Source organism: Pleurodeles waltl, chromosome 4_2 (genome assembly GCF_031143425.1).
Source record: "Pleurodeles waltl isolate 20211129_DDA chromosome 4_2, aPleWal1.hap1.20221129, whole genome shotgun sequence".
In the NCBI taxonomy this organism is placed as follows: Eukaryota; Metazoa; Chordata; class Amphibia; order Caudata; family Salamandridae; genus Pleurodeles; species Pleurodeles waltl.
The window spans coordinates 685253776-685279807 of record NC_090443.1 but is presented as its reverse complement, the minus strand read 5'-3'; the positions used below and the strand labels follow the sequence as shown (position 1 = coordinate 685279807).

The 26032-nt window shown below is 45.2% G+C and overlaps 1 protein-coding gene across 1 annotated transcript in view; it reads right to left on the bottom strand.

The window, feature by feature from the left end:
• Positions 1-18573, bottom strand: part of BCL10 (BCL10 immune signaling adaptor) — a 100844-nt gene extending 82271 nt beyond the window's left edge. Inside the window, exon 1 of the mRNA XM_069232270.1 lies at positions 18262-18573. Coding sequence (XP_069088371.1) covers positions 18262-18312 — 51 coding nt within the window. The 5' untranslated portion in view covers positions 18313-18573. The remainder of the gene's footprint in view (positions 1-18261) is intronic.
• Positions 18574-26032: the final 7459 nt, after the last annotated feature.

Here is a 26032-nt window from a genome sequence, read left to right as displayed (position 1 = left end):
TCTGTGTTGAGCTTTAGGCAGTTATTCTCATCCAGTTTGCTACCTTAGACATGCAGGTGTTGAGGTTGGTCCTGGTGGTGTGGCTGTTGTCTATAGGTAGATGATAAGCGGGTGTTGTCAAGTAGGAAATGTTGATTCTGTGTGATCTTATGATGTGGGAGAGAGGTGCCATGTAGACACTGAAGAGGGTAGGGCTCAGCGATGATCCTTGAGGCACTCCGCAGAGGAATATCTTGAGGTTGTAGGTGTAGGGAGGTTGCCGGGTTTGCCGAGTCCTGACGGAAAGAAAAGATACTAGCCAACTCAGTGCAGGGCCATAGATTGCAGAGTTGTGGAGGCTTGTGATTAGTGTGCTGCGGGAGACGGTGTTGAAGGCTGTGGAGAGGTTAAGTAGTACAAGTACTGCAGTTTCCCCTTTGTTCATCATATCCTGATGTTATTAGTTGCTGCGATTAGAGTGGTTTCCATGCTGTGGTTGCTGAGGAATCTAGAGTGTGAGAGGTCTAGTAGGTGGTGTTGTTCCATTTAGTTGGAGAGTTGTTTGTTGACAGCTTTCTCCATGACTTTGAATGGGAAGGACAGGAGTGAGATGGGACTGTAGTTGCTGAGCTCTTTTAGGTCTGCAGTGTTTTTTTTCCAGGACAGCTGCAATTTCTGCACGTTTCCAGGCATATGGAAAGGTTCCACTTAGGAGTGAGGTGTTAATGATGGCGGTCCGGTGGGAGCTGATCAGAGTTCCTACTCAGCTGAAGATATGGTGGTGGCAGGGGTTGGTGGGGGCCCAGTAATGGATGTTCTCAGATTTTAGCAGTATCTACAAGGATAAGAGGTTTCCAGTTTGTGAGTCAGTGTTATGTTTGGAGGTGGTGGGCAGCTGACTGATGAATTCTTGTATTTTGCATTGTGGGTAAGAGTTACTGCAGATTTTGAGGATTTAGTTGTGAAAGAAAACCGGAGAGGTTCTGGCAGACGTCTTGCGAAGAGGTTGGTGGTGGCTGCGGGTATGGAGAATTCTATGAAGATGTTGAGCAGTTCCTTGCAGTTGTTGGAGCTGTTTTCCAGTTTGAGAAAGAGGGATGTTTTTCTTGCTTTGTTGAGTTGGATGTTGTATTTCCTGAGAGCTGACTTTCAAGTGTGGCAGTGTCACAAATGGTTCTCTATTTTCTCTACAGTTGTTTGCAGCGTTGTTTGGAGTTTCTGAGGTCTTCAGTATACCAGCTAGCTTGGGTGTTGGTTCTTGAGTGTCTGACGTTCTTCAGGTGGGATAGGTTGTCTGCACGGAAAGTGATGCAGTTGTTGAAGGCTTTGATGTTGTCATGCAGGTCACCAATGAGGTTTGGTTGGTGGGCAGTGAGGGTGTTAGTCCAGCCAAGTCTGTGTTTGTAGGTAGTCTTGGTAGAGGGGGGGGCTTGGGGTGCATTGTTGAACTTGACGGTGGGTGGTCTGTCCAGGTGAGGGGAGTAAGGGGGCTGAACTTGACCTTGTCACTGGCTGTGAAGGTGGGGGTTGAAGGTTTGACCTGCATTTTGGGTGGGGCCCTAAATAATCTAAGTAAGTCCTAGAAACTTGAGGAGCTTGAGTAGGGCCATGGAGTTGTGGTCTGTGGCACTAGGCATAGTCCAGGAGCAGATAGGTGTAGCTGGGCTTACTTTGGAATGCAATTGGGAGCACACTCTGCACAGTCACACAGCAGCCACCATTAAGTAGGTCCTAGGAGAGGGCGTAGGGTACGGCTAGGGAAGTAAAAAATTAACCATGTTTAACCTAAAACGGGTAAATAGATAACGATGAGTGCTAGGCATGTCAAAAAGGAGATCGGGTTTGATTGACAAAGAAGACTGCACCAGACAGTATGACCTGACAGAAGCCATGGTTAGAGCTAAGGATTCCCTCTTATCGCACAGTTGTCTGCTCCTTTTCTCTTAATGCTTCAGCAAACGGTTAAATCATAGGTGGCTGCTGCTTTGCAGCCTATTTATAGCCCTCCATCTCTCTAAGAACTCTGATGTTCCACTCTGAAGAGGAGTTGGAAGGGCCAAAGAATGAATGTTGCAGTTACTGTTTTGTACGAGAGGCTGAATTGGCTGAAGTATTTCAAAATCTTTGACAAAATCTGAAATTTCTGGGTCCAGTTCTGCTGGACTAATAGGATGATTTTTAGTTGCATTATCAAAAGAAAGATCATCACAGACTTTCCCTTCATAGGTTGTGCCTCATCGACTCCTGAGAAAAGTAGCGCACCCCACAGTCCCAAAGATCTTGTTGAAAGGGTACCCTCTGAAGCAGGGTGGTGAAAGGATTCTGTCAGTGCTGAAAACTGGTTCATTGATGGCTGGCTTATCTTCCCGGGCAATAATATTTTAGTGGATGCTTCACCCCTGGATTGTGTTGCGAAACAATTAGAGACATAGGTTAAGCAAGTCTGGTCTGTTTTCAGTTTTTCTATTAGCAGAAATACCTATGTGACCTATACAGTGCAGCCCATTTTAAGAGGCTGCAAGGTGCTTTCTGAACAGATGATACAAAAGGTTAATCACACTTTCACTCTATGAAGAAACAGCAAGGTAGTGTTCTTTCTGGCATTTGCTTTGACAAAGTGTGTACAGCAGCGGCTGCTTTTGCTTGTTCTTTTGTTGCATTGATGCATATTTGGGTGTGTTCATGGACAACGGATGCCTTTTAGAAATCCATGCTCATGCATCTCCATTTTTCAGGCACACTGTTTTTGGGTCCTTTTAAATCTATAGAGTGTTGAAAGCCTATGGCTCCCTGGTGACCAACAGAAAGAGAGTATGTTTTGGCTCTAAAAGATATTTTGGTCCTGCATCAGCTCCAAAGCATCAGCTCCCAAGGGTTCCAAACAGCCCTTTCAAGGAAGGGGTCCATTGCAGATGCCCCCTTTTCTGAAATTTACCAGCAACCACCATCTGCACCCATTCCTCTTTCATCCAAATCATTTTTTAAACAAATGTTATTGCATTTTGAAAGAGTAGGAAACATACAGAATAGTTACATCCAATATTATCTCATTTAGCAGCATTTATTCAATAACGTCGCTGCATTCAATAAATAGTACATGGTTGATGAATTGTTATCAGGATAGCTTGTGTAAATTGCTAGGAGACATAAAATAAGGAGCGACTAGCAGGGTGATGACAGAAGAACAAAACAAGGTGTCAGTAATACATTAAGGAAAGCAATTCTGCAAAAAACAAGCTTCAACAATAAAAGGAAATAGAAATGACTGTATAACCCCTCCAATGCCCTCCCCAACCGCTCTTTGTTTTATGAAAACACTATGGCCCTCATTACGAGTCTGACAGAAAAAGGCCTGCTACACCGGCAGTGGCGATCCGACCACCAACAGGCTGGCGGTGCAGACAGCCACATTACGACGGTGGCGTTGAACAGGCCAGTACACAACCAGTACACCGCCTGTACTGACAGTGCCGGTCATCCACCGCCAACGGTGGATGCCATCTACAGGGCACCGGAAAAGATCTTACCGCCCACAATATTACAAATCATCATACCGCCACACCAAACTCCACTCAAAGCCTGGCGGAAAGGAACAGTATATAAGGAAACACTCATTGTAGGAACACAGAGGAGGCCGCCGACTACATGGAGCGTGGATCTTCCTGATGCTGGTACTTGCAATCCACCTCCAGGACATACAGCACCAACGAAGATGACAACGGTGAGTACCCCACCTACCACGCAAGGGAGGGAAAGGGATAACTACACAAGCACACACACACACACCGACACCGACTGCCACAACTACATTCAAACACACCCACAACACCCCTACCCATATACACACACCCAATACACTTACGCACAACCAGAACATATACCACGCCCTACCCACGTGACACTCACACACCAAACAACAAAACCATAAACATGTCACAACACTCATACCCAGCCACACACAAACTGATCACTAAACCACAGCTGACACAGACACTAGGCAGAAGACGGCACACCAGACACACATACGGCACACAACCACAAGTGTCATCCACACATACACTAGTACTATACCATGACGCCATTGTCCATACCACTCACTCCACCCACACCATGCACAACAACTGAACACACACATACCATCCACACCAACTTCCAAACCAGCACCAAACAAACACCATGCACACACAAATGCAGACAGTGGCAAAAGTGAAAAATGGAAGTGATGTTCTCACACAAGCACAGTACACATGCACAGATGGAGACAACAATGCACATACCTGTGCACACGAAGCAGCCATATTCAAACACAGGACTACTTGATCAAATTGCACCAACTGTGCTGGTTGGCCAGATATATTATTGTGCAAAACAAAAGGGGAAACGGGAACTATTTACAAATGGGCACATTGGGCAGGTCTGAGGTCCATGACCATGCGGCCAAACAGTCCCAACAAGGCCCCAACTTGACTCCTGACAGGACCATGGTCTCCACAGGGCAGGGGCATCAATCGGGCAGGCACCTCAGGGCACAAGGGTAGGGGTTGGTGGATGAGATCAGGTTAGGAAGGGGGGGCTTGGGCGGAGGGGCTTAAGCTTCAGCTTGGGAGAAGGGCTTGGGCTTTGGCTTGGGAGGAGGGGCTTGGCCTTAGCTTTTGATGGAGGGGGTGTGGGTTTAGATCGGTGGGTGGGAGCGGGATCAGGCCTCTTGACAGGTGTCTTCTTGGAGGGGAAAGGGACATGGGAACCGGAAGGAAGGTCTAGGGAGGATTTTGAAGCAGAGGTATTGGGCTTGGGGTGGCCACAGGAACACGCAGGCACAAGACAGGGTGGGGCAGGAGGTTAAAACAGGTCAACGCAAGAAAGTACAGGTATTTTAGGAGCACGGGGTGGGGCTGTGGAAACAGGCATGGGAGTACAGGGAGTGGTCGTAGGATGTGTAGGTGTGCTGGACGTGTATGCAGGTGGGTGTGCTCAGTCTGCTTGTGTGTGGTGGATGAATGCGAGGTGCCTGAGTGGGTGTATTTACGTGTTTTGGGAGGAGGTGGGTGAAAAAGGGTGGGAAAGGACAAACAAGTCATGTGAATGTAAGTTGTGCTGGTGGGTGTGCTGCAGGTGTCTGTTATGGTTGTTGTAGTGAGTACGGGTGTAGTGTCTGGGTGACTGCTGTTGTGGCGACTGTCAATGGTGGCAGGATCTGAGAGTGAGGATATAGTGCTTGCGCATGTGCATGGTGAGGTCACTGTAAGGGAGGACGGGGTGGGAAAGACAGTGGAGGATGTGGCTGTTGTTGTGTTTGCATCTGTGTGTGGAGTGTGTGCATGGCTGTGGTGTGACTTGTGTGTTGCATGTCTGGTGGGTGTGCTGCAGGTGTCCGTTATGGTTGTTGTAGTGAGTGCGGCTGTAGTGTCTGGGGTGCATGTCTGGGTGACTGTTGTTGCGGCGACTGTGTCAATGGTGGAGGATGTGTGAGTGAGGATATGCTGCTTGCGCGTGTGTATAGTGAGGTCACTGTAAGGGAGGACGGGGGGGAGACAGTAGAGGACGTTGCTGTTGTGTTTGCATCTGTATGTGAATTGTGTGCATGGCTGTGGTGTGACTTGTGTGTTGTGTATGTTGTTCTGTGTGCATGCTATTTGGCCTGTGTACTTGGGATGGGTGAGGGGAGAGGGGTGCTGCATGGGGTACCAGTGGTTGGAGGAAGGACAGAGGTACCAGGGACACTGGCTGCCATCAAAGAGGAGTCCAGAGCCTGAAATGATCTCTGGAGGCACCATGAATGCCTACCAGGTAAGCACTGGTTTCTGCATCTGGGATGCCAGCCCCTGGATGGCATTCACGATGGTTGTCTGTCCCACGGAGATGCCCATCCAAGGCTGGGTAGGCCACCACCAGAATGCGGGCCATTAGAGGGGTCAGGGTCCAACGTACACCCCTCCCTCGTTGGGAGGCCGCCCCCAGCTGGGCCTCCGCGATCTTCCAGGCCCAGCGTCTCAGATCCTCCCACAGTTTCCTGCAGTGGGTTCTCCGCCGGCTATAGACCCCAGGTTCCACATGTCCTTGACAGTGGGTCGCCATAACCTCTTCTTCTGATGGGCGCTGACCTGCTTCTCTGTAATACCTACCTACTTACCATACCTACTTATGCACGTACCTACTTAATTTCTTTACCCCACACACCTGATCTACTATACTCATGATACTTAACCTGTTAAGGGACGTAACATACCATACTTACCTGCAATAATTTTCTGATCAATTCTACTTATCTTCCATATTACCAATCATACTTAGCTTCCTATAACTATCATAACTACCATTTAAACAATACTTTATGTACTATAACCTACTATACTTACCTACCTACCATGCCTACCTAAACAATACTCAACCTTCCTACCTTTCCTACTATACTAACCTACCTCTACCTGTGCAGTGTGAATATTTTATGCCTGCCCCGAGGCGGCGGCTGTGTGAAAAAGGAGCAAGACATGCCTGTGAGATCTCCATTAAGGGCTAAAGGTCCCTCAGCTTGATAGAGAAAGCACTTGTGTTTAACTAGAGAGAAGACATGGCCTGAAGTATAGCAGCCTTCCTAGGGAATGCCACTTGCTCATTAACATAGGAAGAACTATTGGCTTTGCAATTTGTTTATTTTTGTACAAGACATTCTTGTAATCTTTACACCGCTCCAGGACTCCGGTTTTGAAACATAAATGGCATGAGAATGACGAAAACTGCACCTTCATTACTAAAATACGCATATATTGGGAGGTCTGCTCTGCTGAGTGAACACATTGTACATGTTCTATTGTGGGAGGTAGTGGGACTAGTACAAAACAGTCACCACTAGATATACACTGCAGTCTGTATATTTAAGCAACTATAGAGAGGACCCAGGAGACACTCGATTCCGCAGTCCAGAGTGTTCACACCAGAGTGATGACCATCTCTGTTCCTGTACTCCGGGTCCTAAAACGGCGTGCACACAGTGTTAAAAGTGGCTGTCCTTGCCACAGGATCTCTTACATTAAATCCAGGACACAAGTCGGGGGTGCACGCCTGCACACGGCGCTCACCCACTACTTTCACAGGGTGGACGCCCTGCAAGAAGTGGGCCCCACTTAAGTATGCTGAAAATGTCCAGGCCCCACTTAAGTATGCTGAAAATGTCCAGGTATAATTTTCAGACACCGGGGAACATTCAGCAGCGCTTGCAACTTGTCTGCTCTGGTTTCGAGAGCAAGATGCAGGAAGGGAGGGGACTTTCATGTTTCAGACTCCTGCTGGGCCCAACGCAAAGGCCAAATTCAAGGGGCCATCGGGTCTCCTTTTGTTCCACTGTCCTAACTGAGATCTATTTTATACTCGCATGTAGATGCAAGGGAGGGGAAAAAAGATGAACAGCTTGTTGTTATCACTTACCAGATACTTCAAAGGCATACGTTTTACACTGTTCAGCCCTCTGTATAAGAGATATGCATGTATTGTAAGAATGTCAGATGTGTTGGTCTGTCTCATTATTTAGAAAAATTATTTATTGCTATTTTTGTTTTATTTCTTTTATAGCGCTAGTCATCCCAATGAAGGGTGACACAGTGCTTTACATCAGACGTACACATTATACATTGACAATAAATTCTATAAATGTTTAAATCAATGTACAAGATGTGTTATATAAGACAGTGAGGGTTACAAGGTGTAGCAGTAACATTTCCTTCCTAGCTTGCTGTGCTATATTTGAATATTTAAAATTTACCAACTGCAAGTAACAAAAGAATGTCCGTGTTAAAAGCAGTAACTCACTTACTTCAGGACATAGAATACAAATCTGTCATCTGCAGATGCTTTGCAGGAGATACATTAACCCTCTATGCTACTTGAATTCAGAACTGGGATTAGAGAAAATACAGGTCTCTCCAGCAGATCTGTTACCCTCCATAGCTATCTTACCATTATTATTATTCCCCAAGTTTTACTGGGCTCACAAAGATCTCTTCAACCAGTTGAGCAGAACAGATTTACTGGTATGTTTCTCATTGTTGCGTACTTTAGGGCAGAGTTTTTAAAAAACAAATGTATAAATTGAGGACCACATATTGTGTCGGATTGCATCATGATTTTTGCACAAATCAGACACAAGATCTCATTTGTTAAATCTCATAATGTGGTCAAATGCACTCATGATAAACCTGCAAAATGTGTGTGAAGAGTTAAGATCTGATGCCACTTCTTGTGATGTCACTTTATGTGAAGTCATGGGTTGTGATATCACTTCCTGTGATGTCGCACTGTGATGTCACACATCATGATGTCACTCCATACTGCCTAACGTGGTTAGATCCCTGACTTCTTCTTTTAGGATTTGTGCCTTGATTAAATCCATCAACACACCAGACAACATTAAGATCTCCACAAATCTTGGAATACCTTGCCAGTAGCAGAATAGTGCCTAATTTAACAGGGGCACTGGAGGACGTCTGTTACCCTAAGTCTTCCTCACACACCACCAGGGCATGCCCCTGTTGGATTAATTTTTAAAACTCAGTTTGAACACCCTTCTGCATATTAATTGGTGCTTTGGGCCTCTTGCCTTTCCTACAAATAACCGAGTTCACACATTAGCTGCAATGGTGTAGACAGCAAGGTGATATGCATAACCCCCAGGGCAATGACAGCATTGATCAAGAATTTTAGTTTAGGTATTCTGTGAGGGTACATCCTCCGGCTATGCTGCAGTCCTCTGAACCTCACTGTTTGGGGTATTAAAGAAGCCATCCGCTGAATGATGTTGCAGTTGGTCTCGAAATCCAAGCAGACATCAACAAAAGAACATTTTGTAAGGTCTACTGGCAACGATTGTTAACAATGCAGGAGAGGTTAAGAGAACTGTTTTTTTCCCCTTTACAATGGATGGTCCCTTTATCAAGATGATCTCCCTACAGCATTCATCCTCCCATTCATTCTATCCTACCTACCGGAGCCAATATCCCTTTCCAACATTACCACTTAATTTGAGGATCCTAATAGTTCGGTTTATGAGGTGAACAAAGGGTCAACCTCCCAGGGCTACATTAATATGAGGGCTGGCTATCTAAATTCAAAAATACAGACGCTGGGAAGATTACCATAATTTAACATGGGAAAGGACCAAGGTATTATTTATTAATATGACACTCTACCCTGCAACTATATCAACGAAGCTCTTCAAGAAAAAAGGAAAACCAGCTCTTCCAGTTTTCAGTCTAAATACCAACAACCTCACATTGCATTCCTTTCAGGGTCATACACCAAAATTCGATGGGTGGCAGCTCAACAACTCAGTCCTGGATGACACTGCAACATTCTTGGCATGAGCACACACATACAGCATTCACACAAACAAGACCCAAGAAAAATGTAAAACACAAAGACACATCAACCAGGTATTCATGCTCAGATTATACCCGCTGTAACAGGAGAAATATTGGTTCCCTTCTTTTTTGCACTAAGAACAGTTTTTTAACTTGGTGGAAAAATCAAATACGGCCCAACATTAGTAATTCTGCTAATGAATCAGCAGTTTGCAGTTTACTATTCTCTCTGGACTAATTTAGCTGAAAAGTTGATGATTAATTCAATGTTGACTTGATTGAGCCCTACTTAATCAGGCCTGGTTTGTGAGCTCCTTACTCCATCAATCCTTCGAAACTCTCAGAGTCCAAAACACCATTTTGAGAAGGCCGTTCCATCCTTCTGCACATCTAAACCTGATTAACTCATCCTCCCAAGGCATCTGGCCAAGGTGCCAAATGACAGGTGGAGAGATTAAAAGCATTTTCCTTTGGCACCTACCTATTTCTGGGTGTTAGAGTGTGTGTGGGCCAGCCATGGTCCTGAACCCCTGGTTCTTGAGCTTCTTCTCACATTTATCTTCCTCTTAGCTCATCTCTCAAATTAATTTATCTAGTTAATCTTGTTCCTTCCACAACAATAGCCTACAAATTATGCTTACCACCGGGAGTACTAAACATTCCTGTTGGGATGGTGACAGACGTGCACCCCTGCCCTGAGTGCCCCAGCTACAACAATGTCTGGATCCCTAGTGATATTGTTTGTCATAAACAACTTGGATCATGACTGTGCACCATGACATAGGCCTGTTTCACAGATTGCAGTCTTGTTGGACTGGGAGGGGCATCCAAAGCTCTACCCTCATAGTGGTGAAAGGCTACTGCATTTGCCAGGAGTTAGGTAGCATGACAGCATACTATGTAGTGATTAGTAGGAGTGAACAGGTCTTTTTTACCTGTGTCACTAGGGTGAGGATTACAGGATCACTTATGTAAAGTTCTGCTGTTGTATGCTTAACTCACCCTTAGCCCACATAATGTTAGCATGTAGCGTACATGTGTGTATGTTTGCCTGTGAATGTGCAATACATCCATGGCTCCATGTTCCATTTTAGGGGACCTAAGGCTGACTGGAGGAGCACGAGGAGTCAGAGGAATCCCACAGATCCATTTGAGGATTTCTGCATTCCTAGGAACTGGGTGGAACACACACTGGAGGAAGAAGAGCCAAGTTTTCAGTACTTCAACGGGTGATCTTTGATTCGGGAAGAGGTAGCTGGAATGGGCCTGGGCATATATCAGGAAGGAGTTAAGGCTGATAAAATCATACTCATAGTACCATCATATTCATTTAAAACTGTGCAGGTTGGCTACCAAGCAGTGGTTGTCCCACCCAGTTTAGAGTTCTCTATTCTGTGGCTACTGAGAAAAGTTACAAATGAGGATTAGGGATATCTAGTTGGTTTAGTGTGAACCCGTTCACAAACTGCCATTTGAATTGAAAGTTAAATGTGACTGGCTGCAATGCCATGGTTGCTTCATCGAATGCACTTGAAAACCTGATTTTTAAGCTTCAGCGGCCAGTATAAACTTCACTGAGCACTGGCAAAGCCAATAGGTCTCACCAGTCCGAGAGCTATCGGCATTGTCAATGTCATTTAGTAATGTGTTAGGGAGTCAAATGTATGTATCTGGTGTGGAGTTGAAATATGTGTAGTGTAAACATGTGGCATGGTGGGGAGTGGATTTATGGAGAGTGTAATTATGTTGCATGGTGTGGATTTATGTGGAGTGGCATGTAGAAGAGTTGAATTATGTGACATGATGTTGAATTATATTGTGTGGATTGCAAGTATGTGGTGTGAAATTATGTAGGTTGTAGTGGAAATGGTTGTGGAATTGTGTGGTGTTAAGGGGTATGTGGAGTGTGATTATGTTACGTGGTATGGAATTGTGTGGTGCTGAATTGTGTGGTAGAGAATTGTGCGGTGTGCGGAATTATGTGGCATGGTGTGGGGCTGAATTATGCAGCATGGTGCAGAGATGAATTTTGTGCAGTGTACTTATGTGTTTTTGAGCAGAGTGGTTATATTTGAAATGTAATTATGTGGTGTGAAGTGTAATTATGTAGACTGAAGTGGAATTACGTGTAGTGGAAGTATTTGGACCGGAATTGTGTTGTGTGGAATGTAATTATGTGGTTTGAACAGGAGTGGAATTATGATGCATGGAGTGACATTATGCAAAGTGAAATTATGTGGCATGGAGTGGAGTGGAAATATGTGAACTTGAATTTGTGCGATTTTTTTATTTTGGGGGACATCCATAAACAAGGCTAACTTTTGTGTTTGGAATTACATGAATTGATGGACGTACGTCTCTTAGCAGTCCTTCTCCTGGTGACCCAGGTACTTAATTTGAGATTTTCCCCTGTGTGAATTACATTTGTGAGGTGTGGGATTCAACATCTTTAGCTTCCTTTGGTGGCTTAAAATCAACAAGGATCTAAAATCTCTTGAGAGTGAAGTCAGAGGCTCCAAAATCAGCTCACCACGAGTGATTGCTGTACCTAAGCGTCAAACACAAAGGAGACAATGAAAGGATTTATTATTCTTTTGGTCACAGCTCTAACTAACAATGGGAGGAAGACTGGGGTCATGTTTGTTGCTTTAAGATGAATTTCCTGCAAGTTTGGATGTGAGGACAATCTGGCGGGGTTGGGTTGGGCGGGGAGGGGAGGCGAAAGAGGTAACAAGAGACGGAGGATGGTGCGAGTGAAACACAGCATCACCATTCTGTTCTTCAGAATATCAAATACACCATGCTGTCTAAAACTACTCTCTCATGCCAATCCCAGCTAAAAAACTGAATTGGCTGTAGGTAGATATCAGCTCCTGTTAAATATGCTGTACTGCTCCAGGTAGATGCTTGTGGCTAGTACAAGTGGGGTTTTGACAGCAAGTGAATAGGATTACACATAATATAGAGGGAAAGAATGGCTGCGTCACTGCCACTTTTTTCATGTATACATTTATAGCCACAAACCATTTGTGCCATTGTCAAAATGCCTAACCCCCCCACCACTCTGCGCACTGAAAATTGATTCAGCATCTTAAAGAGTACCAATTCATAGGGCAATACTGACCCATAAGTAACAACCCTGTAGATTATTACACCTGGCACTCATGTCCCACCAGGCTCAGAGAGCAGGAGTGCTATATTACATGAAGGAGCAGGCAAAGGGTCAACTGAGGTCGGAGCCCACTATGATAGAGTACATGACATGAAAATGAGACACACACATCAAAGGGTGATGATGAACATTCTTGAAGTACATATTAAAATGCCCTCCTGAGGAATAGAAGGCCCTGGTTGCATCAATGAATGCCTAAAATAAGCTAGCTGTTTCGGAGGATGGTTTGGTCTAGAGTTCGATACATATAGTTGTCAGAATTGGTGTTATTATTCTGAGACGGGGGTACTCCTACCAAATCAACAAACTAATGTTGGTTAGGGCAAAATAGAGGTTTGAGGAAATCTCTGATTATCCTCTGTCAGCTATAAAACAAGCAGCATGCAATTCCTAGAGAAGTGCATGCTACGTTCTGGCAGTACAAACACTTTTCAAATAAAGAACACAACATAGTAAAATTCCCTAACCAATTCTCCAAAGAGAAAAATGTAATGCTTACATAGACACTGATTTCAACTAAATAGGTTAAGTGGAACGAAGATATGATTGTTAAGGGTTGAGGGGCAAAGGTGCAGAGAACAAGTAAAGCACCTATTAGAAGTCAGTGTTCATGATCGACAGGGGACCTAGTTGTAATTGCAGAACAACACAATAGATAGAGATTGGATGTCCACTTTCCGACCTGGTCTTTTTTATGTAGACATATTCCAGCAAGACAAGGTTCAATCCTATAGCCAGCTAGGCTCACACAAATTTGGATACAGTTTGTCTGGCTCCCACATAAGTCTTTTGATTTGGCACCAAAAGCTCCGAGCAGGACAAATATGGACTTCATACCCACTGAGAGTGCTTGGCAGTTTGGCTAGTTTTGCCACCCAGTCCAAACTTTAATCTTCAGACTTAGGCCCTCATTACGACCCTGGCGGTATAGAACCGCCAGGGCCGCGGGACGCGGTGGCACCGCCGACAGTGCCCCGCGGGGCATTCTGACCGCGGCGGCTTAGCCGCGGTCAGTAAAGGGAAACCGGCGGTCTCCTGCCGGTTTCCCGCTGCCCCCAGGAATCCTCCAAGCCGGCGCAGCTTGCTGCGCCGGCTTGGGGATTCCGACTCCCCCTCCCGCCATCCAGTTCCTGGCGGTTCTCCCGCCGGGAACCGGATGGCGGGAGGGGGAGTCGCGGGGCCCCTGGGGGCCCCTGCAGTGCCCATGCCAATGGCATGGGCACTGCAGGGGCCCCCGTAAGAGGGCCCCTACAAGTATTTCACTGTCTGCTTGGCAGACAGTGAAATACGAGACGGGTGCAAATGCACCCGTCGCACCTTCCCACTCCGCCGGCTCGATTACGAGCCGGCATCCTCGTGGGAAGGTCGTTTTCCCCTGGGCTGGCGGGCGGCCTTTTGGCGGCCGCCCGCCAGCCCAGGGGAAAACTTGAAATACCCGCTGCGGTCTTTTGACCGCGGCGCGGTATTTTGGAGGGCGGAATTCTGGCGGCCGGCCTCCGCCGCCCGCCAGAATCAGAATGAGGGCCTTAGTCTCTTTTTCTGGAAGTCGCATTGCAACAGAGGGGCAAAGCTGGAAGTTGCAGCCATGCAGTACTAACAGAGGCTGGATACCCTTGCCGTGAGTGCCCGCTGAATCAATTTTTAAAGGCAAACAGTTCTGAGCAGGGTAAACCTGATTTTCTTGCCCTCCTTAGGTGAGGCCTATCTTGGTACATTTCAGCACCTTCTGCCAGTCCTCCAGAAGTTTTTAAAAAATGACTAACTCCTAACTTTTTTAAGATTTTGGAAATTTCCTCCAGGTCAGTCCTAAAACAATAGCTTCTCAAAACAGCCTTTAGACACAAGGTCTCTTTACATCCATGGTTTGTGTGGGGTTGTGTCCTGAGTAGTCAACTGAGAAGTCAACTTGGGGAGAAGATGTGGACTAACGGCCAGAGCTGCCGATCTTGAGCTGGAGAACTGGATTCACTATGAAGCCACAGAAGACCCCATGCCTCCAGCATGCCTTCAAAAAGGGTTCTACCCAGAGCAGTCAAGCCCTCAACTCCATCCTCAACAGTCCATCAACACTTTCCTGGAAGCATGGAGCTATCAGCGCTCTCCTGAAGAAGCCCTCAGTAGACCCAGCCAAGTTCACAAACTACCAAATAATCTCCCTCCAGTCATACCAGCCAAGATCCTAGAAAAACCTATGGACACCTTGCTGACTACCTTGCCAATCACCAGCTTCTCAATGAGACACAGTCAGGACTGAAACACACTACAGCACCAAGACAACACCTATCACAGCAATGAGTGACATCCAGATGATTCTGGACAGAAGAGAAACCATGGCACTCATCCTACTTGACCTCTCAGCAGTATTCAGCACTGTCCCCCACTCTATCCTGATAAGACAACTATACAAGAGCAGCATTCAAGGACATGACATCCAATGATTTTGCACATCCAAACCAGAAGAATCGAGATAGCCAACATGCCTCCCTACCTGTTGAAAGCCCAGAACTCATCTGCGGAACACTGCAGCGGTCCTGGCTCAGCCTGACCTTCTTCAATAGTTACATGACCCCAATGGCCAATGTCATATGAGTACACATCGACATGCTCACCTACGCCAATAATATGCAACTGATACTGTCCCTCTTGGAAAAAAACATCCAGCAAAACAAACAACTTCAACACCTGCATGACAGAAGTGGTCACCTGGATGTCAGTCTTTCTCAAGCTGAACGCAGACAAGACCAAAGGGGTGATTTTCAGAAAAGATGCCTTTCCAGGGGACTCTGCTTGTTGGCTTATGGAACTAGAACCCACTCAAAACCACAGACCACAAGCAAGAACCCTCTGGATTATCAGCGACGATAGAGTAGATATATCCACTAAAGTAAATTTTGTCACCACGGCCTACTTCAACAAACACTGAGAGAAATAATAAAAAGAGGCTTCCAAACAACACCAGAAAAACCACCACCCAAGGTTTTATTACCAGCAGACTAGACTATGAGAACTCGCTCTACGCAGAACTCAGCAAGCAAGTCACGAAACGAGTACAGACTGTCAAGAACGCTATAACCAGACTTGTCATCAATCTCTCACACTGGTCCCATATCACACCACACCAGAGGGACCTCCATTGGCTCCTCACTCACAACCATGCACAGTTCAAGCGCCTCACATGTACGTACAAAGCACTGCACACCACATGCCCAGCCTACCTGAACAACCACAAACATTTCTACCACAACCCTGTACCTTCTAGCACATTGCTCATAAAGAATGGAATGACCTATTACACCACATTAGACCATCCCTCTCTCTTCGTTAATTCACAAGAAGTTAAAGACTTGGCTCTTTGAGTAAGTCCCCACAGGGCTAGCTTTACTCACCAGCAAACTGCCAAGATACACTCACAGGTGAAAGTGGGCTACAAATATAACATAACATAACAGGGTCACAAATGGTTTTCCCTTTTACTGGAACTGGAGCCAGGCTGTCACCGAGGGTCCGGCTGTCATCGAGGATCATGAGAATGAAAGGAGAAGGCCTCCTTGGAATTTAGAATTCAAAAGAGGTAGTGCTAATGCTGCCCTTTGTCCTGCCAACTGTTCCAGTTGACTTCTATATAGTTAATCCATGCCAAGGTTAACTTTCCAGCTGAGGTGTAGCAAGTGGCAAAACTGGTTTTAAACCTGGTTTCTGGGCATAGAAAATAGTTTCTAGAGTATACTAAATAATGCAATGAAGAACCAAAGGAGCTACATTGCTGGCACTAAAACAACTCTAACAATTTATGCAGGAGTATTACTTCACTTAACACTCCTCAAAAATGGTTCATCGACTGCTGCTCAATGATTTTTCTCAGTGACCACAAAAAAAACCAATCATACCTCACATGCCATAGCACCCCTAGACTATGAACTGATAAGGTTACTGGTAGGAAAGAGGCAATCACCCTTTTGTGTTGCTAAAGTTGCCGTAAGTTGCTTGGGTGTGCCCAGATGTGGATCCCTTGCTTACTGTGCCACTGGATTCAAGCTAGCCTGGCTGATGAGGGGAAGATACCATGAAATTGGTCCCAGGATGCTCGTTTCTGGTCCAGGGAGGACCTGGCCTAGTAGTTTGGGCTGGACTGTTCCCATGAGGAGCAGGGTCAAAACTGATTTGCATTTGTCTGGGTCAAAACTCGGGTGGCACAGTGAGCAAAAGAACGCTGGATTAAATCCAGATCAGTGACTTGGGGTGAGTGTTTGAAAAGTTTCAGCACTCCCTCCATCACACTTTTGTGTTGCTAAAGTTGCGGTAAGTTGGTCAGGGCATGCCAAGACATGGGTTCCTTGCTTAGTATGCCACTGGATTCAGGCTAGCCTGGCTGATGAGAGGTGATACCATGACACCTGTCCCAGGAGGTTTGTTTCTGGTCCAAGGAGGGCCTGGCCTTACAGTTCAGGCTGGACTGTTCCAATGCAGAGCAGGGTCAAGACTGATTTGAATATGGCTGGGTCCAAACTGAGGTGGCATGGTGAGCAAAAGAACAATGGATTAAATGCAGAACTATGATTGGGGTTGAGTGTTTGAAAAGTTTCTGCACTCTGTCCATCATCCTTTTGTGCTACTGGTAGGAAGGAGACAGACATCAGACAAGAATCCACTATTTGAGAGGTAAAGGTAGATTTTTTTTTTTTTTTTTTTTTTTTTTAACATCATCCACTAACAGTGAAGGAAGTTAAGGCAACTATGATAACTGAAACTCAAGGCAAGTTTAGTATCATACACAAAGCATCAGCCTTCAAGAGACAACCCAATGTTAGGACTGCAGTATGACCTAGAGGAACCCTTTGATTAATACAGTGGAGACCGAAGTAGAGAAGAACACATCAACTTGAGAGCATGAGCATAACTGTGGGCATCTCCTAAATTAAACAGTGACCCCTGGTCCCACCCCAGTGTCAGCACCAATTCCAGTGAACGTGTTTGACAATTGGTGGGGGTTCACCATCCTGGCACCCAAGACAGGATTTCATATATTACCTTGTCACACTCTCACTACCAACTTAAAGGCTACGTGGTGAGACACCTTGTCCTCCAAGACACAAGTAGCTGTTGTGCATTCAGGTTTTGGATCACTTTTTTTTAATAGAACTGTTTATGTGGCTCACAAGTGATTATGTTTAAATGATAGGTGAAGTGTGGCCCTTTAAGATGATGTGCACAGTTCTGACATTCACTAAGCATGCAGCCCAACCCTCTGCTAAGCCGATCTAATAATTGAGACTCCCAAACTCATGTGAGCAGTCGAAGGTGGGACCTAATGTGCCTCAAGCCTCTTGTTATCAAGGTTTTGGACCTCATGGCAATCTTCCTTATTAGTCTCCTCTATCTAACACTGTCGCTGGCTGTCAAGTGGCCACGAAGGAAGTGTCCCTCATTTTCTCTTTTTTGGTTTTACAATCACTAGTTTCCAGCTGTGAGAATCCAGAGTATTCATGGCACGAACCCCATTTCCTTTACCCACATTATACTTGTAAATTAGTTTTAATTTCTCGCCTAAACTGCATTTAAGTTGCAGCTTCCTTTTTACTATTAACATTATCAAATCAGTAACTATGCCCAGATTGATTCATACTTTTTTAGATAATATCACGCGCGAAGTGCTGAATTTGTGATTTTTGTATTCAGATGTAACTTTTAATTTTGACGAATACACATTACTCAGTGATATATACCGGTAAAATGTAGTAAATTAAATATTTTCACACTTACGTCTTTTTTTACTTCAGCCATTTCATCCTCGGTAAGCTGTGAAGCATCCATTGTAGACAAACCTTTCGCGTTTTCTTCCGTGTTACTTTTTTAGCAACAAATACTTAGAAGTTTAGCCACCCAAACGATTTCGTTGCATTTCACCGCACTTCGCCGAGGAACGAGGCCTAAGCAGGAACCACATTAAAAAAAGACAACATCCCAGCGAAAAAGAAAAGAGAAAGACCAGATAGCAAGTGTTTCTAGCTACAGCATGATGTAAAAGTAAGTTTCCTTCCTGGCTCGATGAAGGAGTTCACGGTGCCGTAGTCCAATGAGATTTCCCCGGGGCTTCCTCATTGGGCTTGTGACGTCCGCTTCAGGAAACAGGTAACTAGTGAGCTCTCGGGGCCAAAATACATGCTCGTTTTTGATTGGCATAACAGCATGTTTACAATGCAAACACTTTTTGGATTGGATAGATATTTTTCTTTTAATTTCCACCTTTACATTAGCACATTTGTAATTCCTCTCGTATGACGTTGTTACTGTTTGCTTTTATTCCCTGTTGTGCATTTTACAAATATAAAACTGAAATATTCCAGAAAACGTAAAATAATATAATTTATTACTGAACATACAAAAAACGTAAACGCGTGTCCATTTTCTGTTTTAACGAGTTCTACACGTGGTAAAATACTTGTTTTTGCTTTTAAGAATTGTGAGTCAATACATGCAGTGTTTTTCTGTTTCTTTCTCCACTTTGCAACAGACAACGAATACAAAGTGTCTAAACCGATGAAATATGCTATCGGTTGACCTGGATATTTTTGGCACGTCTGAGATAACAAACAGTTTTAAGGAGTCACGATTCTTTGTGTAGATACTTTGTCTCACAGTCTCTGTAATTAGACGGGATTAAAATGTTACCCAGACCATAACAGAACATGGATCTCAGTGGAATAACCGACCCTATCACTCGAAAGAACAAACCCAAAGCAGAAATGTTCTCCTTAGACACATTCGCCTGACAGTTCTGCTCTCAGTAGAAGTTGCAACAACCCACAGAGCTATTTTAATAGGATTTTTTATAGTCATCCCTCAGCAGAACTAAATTAGCTTGGAACAGACAATAATCTGGCTGGGCAACAGCCTTCAATATATGGACTTTGATAATGTTCTTTAAGGAGGGGTTAGTTAGGGCATCAGTATATGTCAGTCCTTGCTTCAAAAAGCATTTTAATTTACATAGTTTGGTTCAAATCTTCCTTAGATAAGTTTTTTAAAATATATTTAACCAGAATGTCAACGATATTGTGTTGAAATCCAGCAACCAGGCACATTTTAAGGATTTTGCGGGCCCTGGGCCAAACGCTTTTATGGGGGCTGTTTGGAACAGCTTTGAATTTATGATCTGATTTCAGCTCTTTCATGCCTCCTTTGGCCAGATCACTGAGAGTACATAGGCACACTCGTCCAAGTTCAAAATATGTTTACATCTGAAATTCAGGGATAGTGACGAGTTTTCAAAATTGTAACACAGCAGCAGCTCACTAATATTACTACAAATAATTTCTGTTATACCCTCTCGTTTCTCGTATGCGAGGTCCTGTTTTGATCTAAAAAAAAACATTTTTTCATGGATGTAGCGCGAAACAAACAGATTTCCCAGCAAAATGTCTGCTATAGAGTCTCACACATTACCCACAAAGTAAAAATAAAGTAAATGAAAACAGTATTCAAAGCAATCTGTTTAAGAATTTTTCAAGGACATCAGGGCAAGACTCCCAACAGCACAGAGTTGCATGTACCAGAGGTACTCCTGAAAGGCTGGGGCCCTGGGACAGAGCCCACTTTGCCCATGCCTAAAAACGTCTATGCCAACAGCTTGCTCCACTACTGCTGTTGTTGCTTCCCCTGGCCATTCTTTCATTCCTAATAATTCATTGGCCATCAGTGTGTGTGTGCATTATGGCCTCAAATAATTTGTTATCCACTATTCTTATTAACCAATGTAAGTGGTCTCCGGGAGTCACGTCATCTTTGGTCATCATTTTCGCTTCATGTACAGAAATAACAATGTCATTCCCTCTTTGCCTGCTTTTTTAATGTTGCTGATTTTTTTTTTTTTCATTTTTTTTTTAAATCACTTTATAGTTTGTTTCTGTTATATTCGTCTGGTGCATAGCCAGAACACCGAGACTAAAATATACCAGTTCCATTCCACTTTGGTGATTTTATACAATCCCTTTTCTCATTTTTTACATGGTTCAAAGTCATCATGGCTGCCATTTACAATCTATTTCTTAGTCATTTCTGTTTGATGCATTGTTATGCAAAGTTGTAATAAAGGAGCAATGTTTATATGGCTTTTGTACCCAGTGGTTGTTTCCTGCCTGCCTTTCCTGTTGCCTGGATCTCTGTGTTACTCTTGGCTGAAGAGTAGAGGTTTTTCAAAAGGGTGCCTTGCTCACCATTTTCAACTTTCCGCATACGTTGTTATTGTACCTGCCCTGACCTACTGCCCCCGTCTTTTTTCATGTATTTTATTGATGGCTTTGTGTGTTTGAAGACAATGAAATGACCTATAATTTGCTTCCAAAAGACGAAAGTACACAGTAAGTGAGACTGTCTTGAAAAACACAGACTTCCCATTGGAGAGATGGATTGACCGGGTTTGAAGAGTCTTAAGTGTTTGTAGAGAGACTGTAACCTGTAATAATCTGTTATGGCATAGTTATAAAGATTTCGTTGGAGAGTCCAGGATGAGTCTTAAGTAAATTTAGCATTTTTGCACATTAGTCTGGGTTGCCAAAGTAATAAAATTGACCTTATTCTTACAATCCAGTGGAATGAAATTAAAGATACATTTGCATGTGTCAAAAAACGAGCATTGCTTCAATCATTGATCTGTTTAGCCCTGCAGTTTGATTTCTAAAGTGTTTTACAAAAATCTGACTCAAGAGTAAATAACCTCACTCATTTCGAATCCTCTTTCTAGTTGTGTAATTTTCAAGACGAAAGAGAATTCAGACAATGACCTCAGGCTACTAGGATTAATAAATAGTTATTTGCTTAACAAAGAGCAATTGAACATTTTTTGCTTACTTGCTCTGGGTGCAGAGGGCCTCTCTCTCCCTGGTAGCTTCCGCCCACTGCCATTCAATTCAGGCCCATGGTGGGTTTGACTTTATACAGCCTTCACACACAGTTCCTTAGCCTGACAGGTGGTCTTCCTGTTCATGGTGGCATTTGGCCTCCATCGCTCCTCTCCCCTTGGGCTCAGCTCGGATGAGTCGAGCAGGGGATTATGGGTTGAGTACCTCCTATACACGAGCGTCATACAATGCTATGTGCAGAAGAATTCACTGTGCTTACATTGTTCTGTTTTTCTAAAATAATCTATATCTTGTGGAAATATAAACATACAATTATCTTTACCATTATTCTGAACATTTTCACAAGTATTGATTCCTAATCAAAGATGGCCGAGTCAATTCCAGATTACTTCAAATCCTGAATGGCACTATATAAGAACAGGCCATTTAGATCAATTGTTTCTGCTACATTGCTTGCTTGCTGGGCTCTATGCATTCTCCACCGTATCCTGTTACTGTTTGTTTTCTTTCCTTCTCTTCCCCTTGCTGCTTTGCTTGGACAGGAGGAAGGTTTTTTCCTGGTGTCCAGTTTTTCAATTTCTGCTTTATAGCATATTTTGGCGCATTCCAAGACACTTTGGGCCTGATTCTAACTTTGGAGGACGGTGTTAAACCGTCCCAAAAGTGGCGGATATACCACCTACCGTATTACGAGTCCATTATATCCTATGGAACTCGTAATACGGTAGGTGGTATATCCGCCACTTTTGGGACGGTTTAACACCGTCCTCCAAAGTTAGAATCAGGCCCTTTGTTACAATCGGGCACTGGGGACTGCTTCTAGAGATAAAAGGCCATTCCTACGAACTAGCCCATTTCCATTTGGGCGGAGGAGTGTCACCAGCAGCGACAGCTACAAAGCCTTTTCAAGAAAATGATAATCAAGAAAACAATAATAAATTGTGCTGAGGGGAGTGCTCTCTCCAGCCCAGCACCACAGTTGCCGGGCTGGAAAGAGCCTGCACAGGCTCCCAGTCTGCCTGGGAGCACACTGGCTGGGCTCGCCCTGCCAATCCTGACGCAGCTGTGAGTAGCGTCAGGATTGGCCGCAGGGCCGGCTGGGAGCATGTACCTGCAGCGAGGAGACAGTGGAGCGGCGCACAGCGGAGGAGGTAAGTGTTTAAAAAAATAAAAAAAATAATGTTATTTATTCCCACCTCCCCACGTGCCGCCCCACCCCTTCTGGTTGTTGCGAGGGGCAACTGAAAATGAAATGGTATGATGTTATCACTTCCCCCAGATTTACCAATGCCACTAACATTGATAGATCCAGGTGAATTAATACTTTAGGATTATATCTTGATCCTTGAGGGCCCACTTTTAGATTGGGAGTTAGCACGGTAAATAGGAATACCACATTTGATTCCTGCTGTTATTTTCTCAGGTATTTCTGCTGACCATTAGCCTATTTTCTGCAGGAGTAGGGTCTGAGTGAGACACTCCAATCCTGCAGTGTTCCTGCACCACATGTAATGCAGATACAACTGATGACTCGTTACCACTCATAATGAGGCACTTAGTATAGAATGAGAAAGTAATTGAAATACCGGCACTTGTGGATTGGATAGCCAAGGTGCCCCCACATCGTTCAGGGCAAATTCCCCAGACTTTGTGAGTGTGGGGACACCATTACACGCGTGCTCTATGTATAGCGTCACAATGGTAACTCCGAACATGTAACATGTCTAAGATCATGGAATTGTCACCCCAGTACCGTTCTGGTATTGGGGGGACAATTCTATGATCCCCTGGGTCTCTAGCACAGAACCCGGGTGCTGCCATACTGCCTTTCTGGGGTTTCCACTGCAGCTGCTGCTGCTGCCAACCCCTCAGACAGGATTCTGCCCTCCTGGGGTCCAGGCAGCCCTGGCCCAGGAAGGCAGAACAAAGGATTTCCTCTGAGAGAGGGTGTTACACCCTCTCCCTTTGGAAATAGGTGTGAAGGGAAATGCTTTGCTGGGCACAGATGGTGACCATCTCTGCATAAGCAAGTCTACACCAGTTCAGGGATCCCCCAGCCCTGCTCTGGCGCAAAACTGGACAAAGGAAAGGGGAGTGACCACTCCCCTGACCAGTACCTCCCAGGGGAGGTGCCCAGAGCTCCCCTCCAGTGTGTCCCAGACCTCTGCCATCTTGGATTCAGAGGTGTTGGGGGCACACTGGACTTCTCTGAGTGGCCAGTGCCAGCAGGTGACGTCAGAGACCCCCTCTGATAGGCTCTTACCTTTCTTGGTAGCCAATCCTCCTTTCTTGGTAGCCAAACCTCCTTTTCTGGCTATTTAGGGTCTCTCCTCTGGGGTATTCTTCAGATAACGAATGCAAGAGCTCACCAGAGTTCCTCTGCACTTCCCTCTTCGACTTCTGCCAAGGATCGACCGCTGACTGCTCCAGGACGCCTGCAAAACCGCAACAAAGTAGCAAGATGACTACCAGCAACATTGTAGCGCCTCATCCTGCCGGCTTTCTCGACTGTTTCCTGGTGGTGCATGCTCTGGGGGTCATCTGCCTTCACCCTGCACTGGAAGCCAAGAAGAAATCTCCTGTGGGTCGACTGAATCTTCCCCCTGCTATTGCAGGCACCAAAAGACTGCATCACCGGTCCTCTGGGTCCCTTCTCATCCTGACGAGCATGGTCCCTGGAACACAGGAACTCTATCCAAGTGACTCCCACAGTCCAGTGATCCTTCAGTGCAAGTTTGGTGGAGGTAAGTCCTTGCCTCCCCAAGTAGACTGCAAACCTGTGTACTGCATGATTTGCAGCTGCTTCGGCTCCTGTGCACTCTTACTGGATTTCCTTTGTGCACAGCCTAGCCTGGGTCCCCAGCACTCCATCCTGCAGTGCTCAACCCTCTGAGTTGGCCTCCGGCGAGTGTGGGACTCTCCATTGTGACTCTGAGCCAGCTCCAGTTCACAAATCTTCTAAGTGCCTGTTTGGGTACTTCTGCGGGTGCTGCCTGCTTCTGTGGGGGCTCTCTGAGTTGCTGAGCGCCCCCTCTGTCTCCTCCTTCAAGGGGCGACATCCTGGTCCTTCCTGGTCCCCAGCAGCACCCAAGAACCTCTGCTGTGACCCTTGCAGCTAGCAAGGCTTGTTTGTGGTATTTCTGTGTGGGAATACTTCTGCAACCTTCAGCATGCCGTGTAACATCTTCCATCCAAAGGAGAAGTTCCTAGCTCTCTTCGTTGTTGCAGAATCCTAAGCTTCTTCCATCCAGAGGCAGCTTCCTTGCAACTTCATCTGGGGTTTTCTGGCCTCCTGGACGCCCTGGACACTATCGCAACTCTTGGACGTGATCCCCTTGCCTTGCAGGTCCTCAGGTCCAGGAATCCATCTTCAGTGCTTTGCTGGTGGTTGTGGTTCTTGCAGAATCCCCCTATCACGACTATTGTGTCCTTTTGGGGTAGTAGGTGTTCCTTACTCCTACTTTTCAGGAACTTGGGGTGAGGTATCTTGGACAACCTGACTGTTTTCTTACAGTCCCAGCGACCCTCTACAAGCTCCCATAGGTCTGGTGTCCATTCGTGATTCGCATTCCACTTTTGGAGTATATGGTTTGTGTTTCCCCCAGACCTATGTTTGCCTATTGCAACCTATTGTAATTCTACACTGTTTGCATTACTTTTCTGACTCTTACTTACCTGTTTTGGGTTTGTGTACATATAACTTGTGTATATTACTTACCTTCTTACTGAGGGTACTCACTGAGATACTTGTGGCATATTGTCATAAAAATAAAGTACCTTTATTTTTAGTAACTCTGAGTATTGTGTTTTCTTATGATAGTGTGCATATGATATAAGTGGTATAGTAGGAGCTTTGTATGCCTCTTAGTTCAGCCTAAGCTGCTTTGCCATAGCTACCTTCTATCAGCATAAGCTGCTAGAAACACCTCTATTCTACTAATAAGGGATAACTGGACCTGGCACAGGGTGTAAGTACCACAGGGTACCCACTATAAGCCAGGCCAGCCTCCTACAACCCCCACTTAGGCAAGGGTCACTCCCCTTGGGGGCAATTTTAATCCATGTTTTGGTCCCCTCTGGTGACTAGTTCAGCTGTTTTTTTCAGCTGATCTGCCCTGGGAGGAGGAGGGGTGTCAAAACCCACTAAATTCCAGGGATTCAATTTTTTAATGAAGTTGCGATGAGTGACCCCTTAGGTAAGGGTCGCTCCCCTTGGGGTAAATTATAATTCATGTTTTGACCTTCCCCTAGGGTCTAGTTCAGCAGTTTTTTTTGGGGGGGTTGGGGGGGTTGTTCTGGCCCGCAAGGGGGATTGAAACCTACTCGATACCAGGGATTATAATTTTTTTGAAATTGCAGGGAGCGCCCCCTTGGGCAAAGGTCACCATCACTGGGGGATAATTATTTTTGTATGCCGGCCTCTCCGTCCCCCCGAGGGCAAATCAGCTGTTTTTAAGCCGATTATCCCTCTGGGGGGGTGAAAGCCTACTAGACACCAGGGATTGTGTTTTGATCATGTTATTCTTCCTCCCCGAAAGGAGATTGTGCATTTTTAGGCAGATCTGCCCTCTTGGGGGGAGAGATGGAAGCCCCCTAAACACCACGTATTTTGTATGGGACCGTGCCCTTTGGCAAGGGTCACTCTCCGCGGGGGCCATATTTTTTTTGTATTC